We start from the raw sequence: 2,625 nt of genomic DNA, 5'->3' as shown, positions 1-2,625 counted from the left end.
TCTTTACTTCCTCATATATATATATATATATATATATATATAAAACATATTCCCAATTAGTGACAATTTTACTCAAATCAACTTTGAATGAGAAAGTAGTCTTACTTGATCACATGAGATGATCTTTAGGTTATATATGTTTACTTCCTAAGCTATGGGAAATTCTAATGATATATAATATTTGTAACTCTTTCTTGTATAGACATCGGGTGAAAGTACAGATTTTTATATTTTTCTTTTTCTTTTTTTCTTTTTTTAAGAGAAATGCTAAGAGTTAATATTTTTCTCATATTTGAACTCTGCAACCCCCAATATATAATGCTAGGATTCATATAGATGGACTCTGTGAGGGGTCGCAGGGTCTCTGTGACCAAAACTCCTTATGGAGGGGAAAGTATACATGTCCAATTCATCTCCTTTTCCTCCTCTCCTGCTTTGAATAGAAAAATAAAATAAAATAAATACATGTCCAATTCAAGGTTGAGGTGGACGTCAACTCCATTTTTAAAAAATTTTGAATTTTTTAACTGAAGGACATGATTAGCTTTATATATAGTTGTTTCAGTTATCTATTAACGTGAAAGTTAACGAAGGTCTCGATTTACAAATGCTGCTAACACGTCTCCAATTTATCAAATTGAAAAGTGAAGTGCGAAAGTACAAACGAATGGTGACATAATATCCTTAACTTTAATATAATGTCTTTCTAGGAATTTTGCTAAAATAATCACCTAGGTCCCCATCTTTAATTTGTTGACTATAAAATTGATATTAATTTCTTACCAAATGATTTTTCAACAGTTTTTTTTTTTTTTTTTTTTTGTAATCTCAGGGTTCAAAAGGATGTCCAACAAAGCTTCGATGCAGATGTTAGCTCATGAATTGGTTCAACTCCTCTGGAGTGAGGTTCTACTATTGCCAAAAGACCAGTTCTCAACACTAGTTGACAACCATTCGACTTTACTTTTTGAAGCTGCAGAATTAGGGAATGTTGATTATCTAATTATACTTATACGCACTTATCCTGATCTCATATGGAGAGTAGACGAGAAAAACCGAAGTATATTTCACATTGCTGTTAAACTTCGGCAAGAAAATGTGTTCAATCTAATATATGAGATAGGTTCTATCAAGGGTATGATTGCACAATATATTGACGCAGACGATAACACCATGCTTCACTTAGCTGGACGATTGGCTCCTTTAGAGAGACTAAATATCATATCAGGAGCAGCCCTTCAAATGCAACGAGAGTTATTGTGGTTTAAGGTTGGTATACAATTATATGATTTGAATTTATTTTTCTTTAGATTGCATATTTATTGGTTGCACTTTCACTTGTCAATTATTTATGCTTCGATCATCGTAGGAGATAGAAAAGATTGTGCCACCTTCATACAAGAAGCTGGTGAATAAAGGTATAGATGGTGAACCTGCGGATACACCGTGGGAATCATTCACAAAGAATCATGAAAAGTTAAAAGAACAAGGTGAAAAGTGGATGAAAGACACTGCAAATTATTGCATGCTTGTGGCAGCACTGATTGCTACAGTAGTATTTGCTGCAGCTTTTACTGTGCCAGGTGGCAACAACCAAGAAATAGGAATACCTATTTTTTTGAAACATAAGTGGTTTTTGGTGTTCTTCATATCAGATGCAATCGCTCTAGTCTCTTCTTCGACTTCGATACTAATATTTTTGTCAATTCTCACTTCACGTTACGCGGAAGAGGATTTCCTCGAGTCATTACCTAGAAGGTTGTTGTTTGGACTTACAACACTCTTCATCTCTATAGTAACCATGGTTGTAGCTTTTAGTGCAACCTGTTTTTTGGTTTATTACAGTGAAATGGCCTGGCTTCCAATTGTTATAATTGTTTCAGCTGGTGTCCCAGTTACTTTATTTGTTAGGCTACATTATCAACTTTGGGCTGATATTATCCGCTCAACATATTGGTCTAGGTTTCTTTTCCAACCAAATAAGAGTAGGCTATTTTAGCAGAAGATGTTGGTTGGGCAAGTTGTTGTGACAAATACTACCTAAATTAATATCTAATATTTGCTACATTTTACTCGCAAGTGCACAAGATTAAACGATAGTATAGTGCGGCCAATACGAGATCATTCTCACGGAGATTGTTGATTTTATTTAGAATTTATTTTCTAAATTAAAATATCAACTTTGTTGCGAAATTGATATTATGAAAAAAGAAATAAAGATAAATGAAAATGTAGGGTTTTGATATCTACCACTAGTAATGCTCAATAATATAACAATATGCCAATGTTCCAATCATATTATGAATACTTAAAGTTTGCCAACCTAAGGACATGGGTATATACTCCTTAAGTTATAGATTCCCCTAAGTAACGAATTAGGCATAGGTGTATACTCAAACTCTTTCTTTCTTAAAGGATTTAGCATGGGTATCTAATAAGCTGTTCTTTAAGAAATCATAAATCTGTGGAAATCAACAAACACATGGAATCTAGGGCATGGGTGTCAACTCCCGATTCCCCACGTTGATTAACCCAAGACTCTGTGAGGAGATTCTTTTGTTACTCTATTAAGGGCCTATTTGGGATTGCGTTTGAGAGGCCTAAAAGTGCTTTTAACACTCAAAA

At 33.8% G+C, this 2,625-nt stretch overlaps 1 protein-coding gene across 1 annotated transcript; it reads left to right on the top strand.

Moving 5' to 3' along the window:
* The first annotated feature begins 843 nt into the window (after positions 1 to 843).
* Positions 844 to 1,999, top strand: LOC132169335 (ankyrin repeat-containing protein NPR4-like). Its single transcript, XM_059580387.1, has 2 exons — positions 844 to 1,269; positions 1,370 to 1,999. Exons 1-2 carry the CDS (start codon positions 844 to 846, stop codon positions 1,997 to 1,999), a joined length of 1,056 nt encoding a protein of 351 aa, XP_059436370.1.
* Positions 2,000 to 2,625: the final 626 nt, after the last annotated feature.

The sequence above is a fragment of the Corylus avellana genome, chromosome ca2, assembly GCF_901000735.1.
Source record: "Corylus avellana chromosome ca2, CavTom2PMs-1.0".
Taxonomy (NCBI): domain Eukaryota; kingdom Viridiplantae; phylum Streptophyta; class Magnoliopsida; order Fagales; family Betulaceae; genus Corylus; species Corylus avellana.
The sequence above is the reverse complement of the archived record's forward strand: the minus strand, read 5'-3'. Positions and strand labels throughout refer to the sequence as shown.

Coding starts and splice junctions, on each gene's coding strand:
- LOC132169335 (XM_059580387.1), top strand. CDS start 844: ATGTCCAACAAAGCTTCGATGCAGATGTTAGCTCATGAATTGGTTCAA. Junction 1,270..1,369: donor GAGAGTTATTGTGGTTTAAG/GTTGGTATACAA, acceptor CGATCATCGTAG/GAGATAGAAAAGATTGTGCC.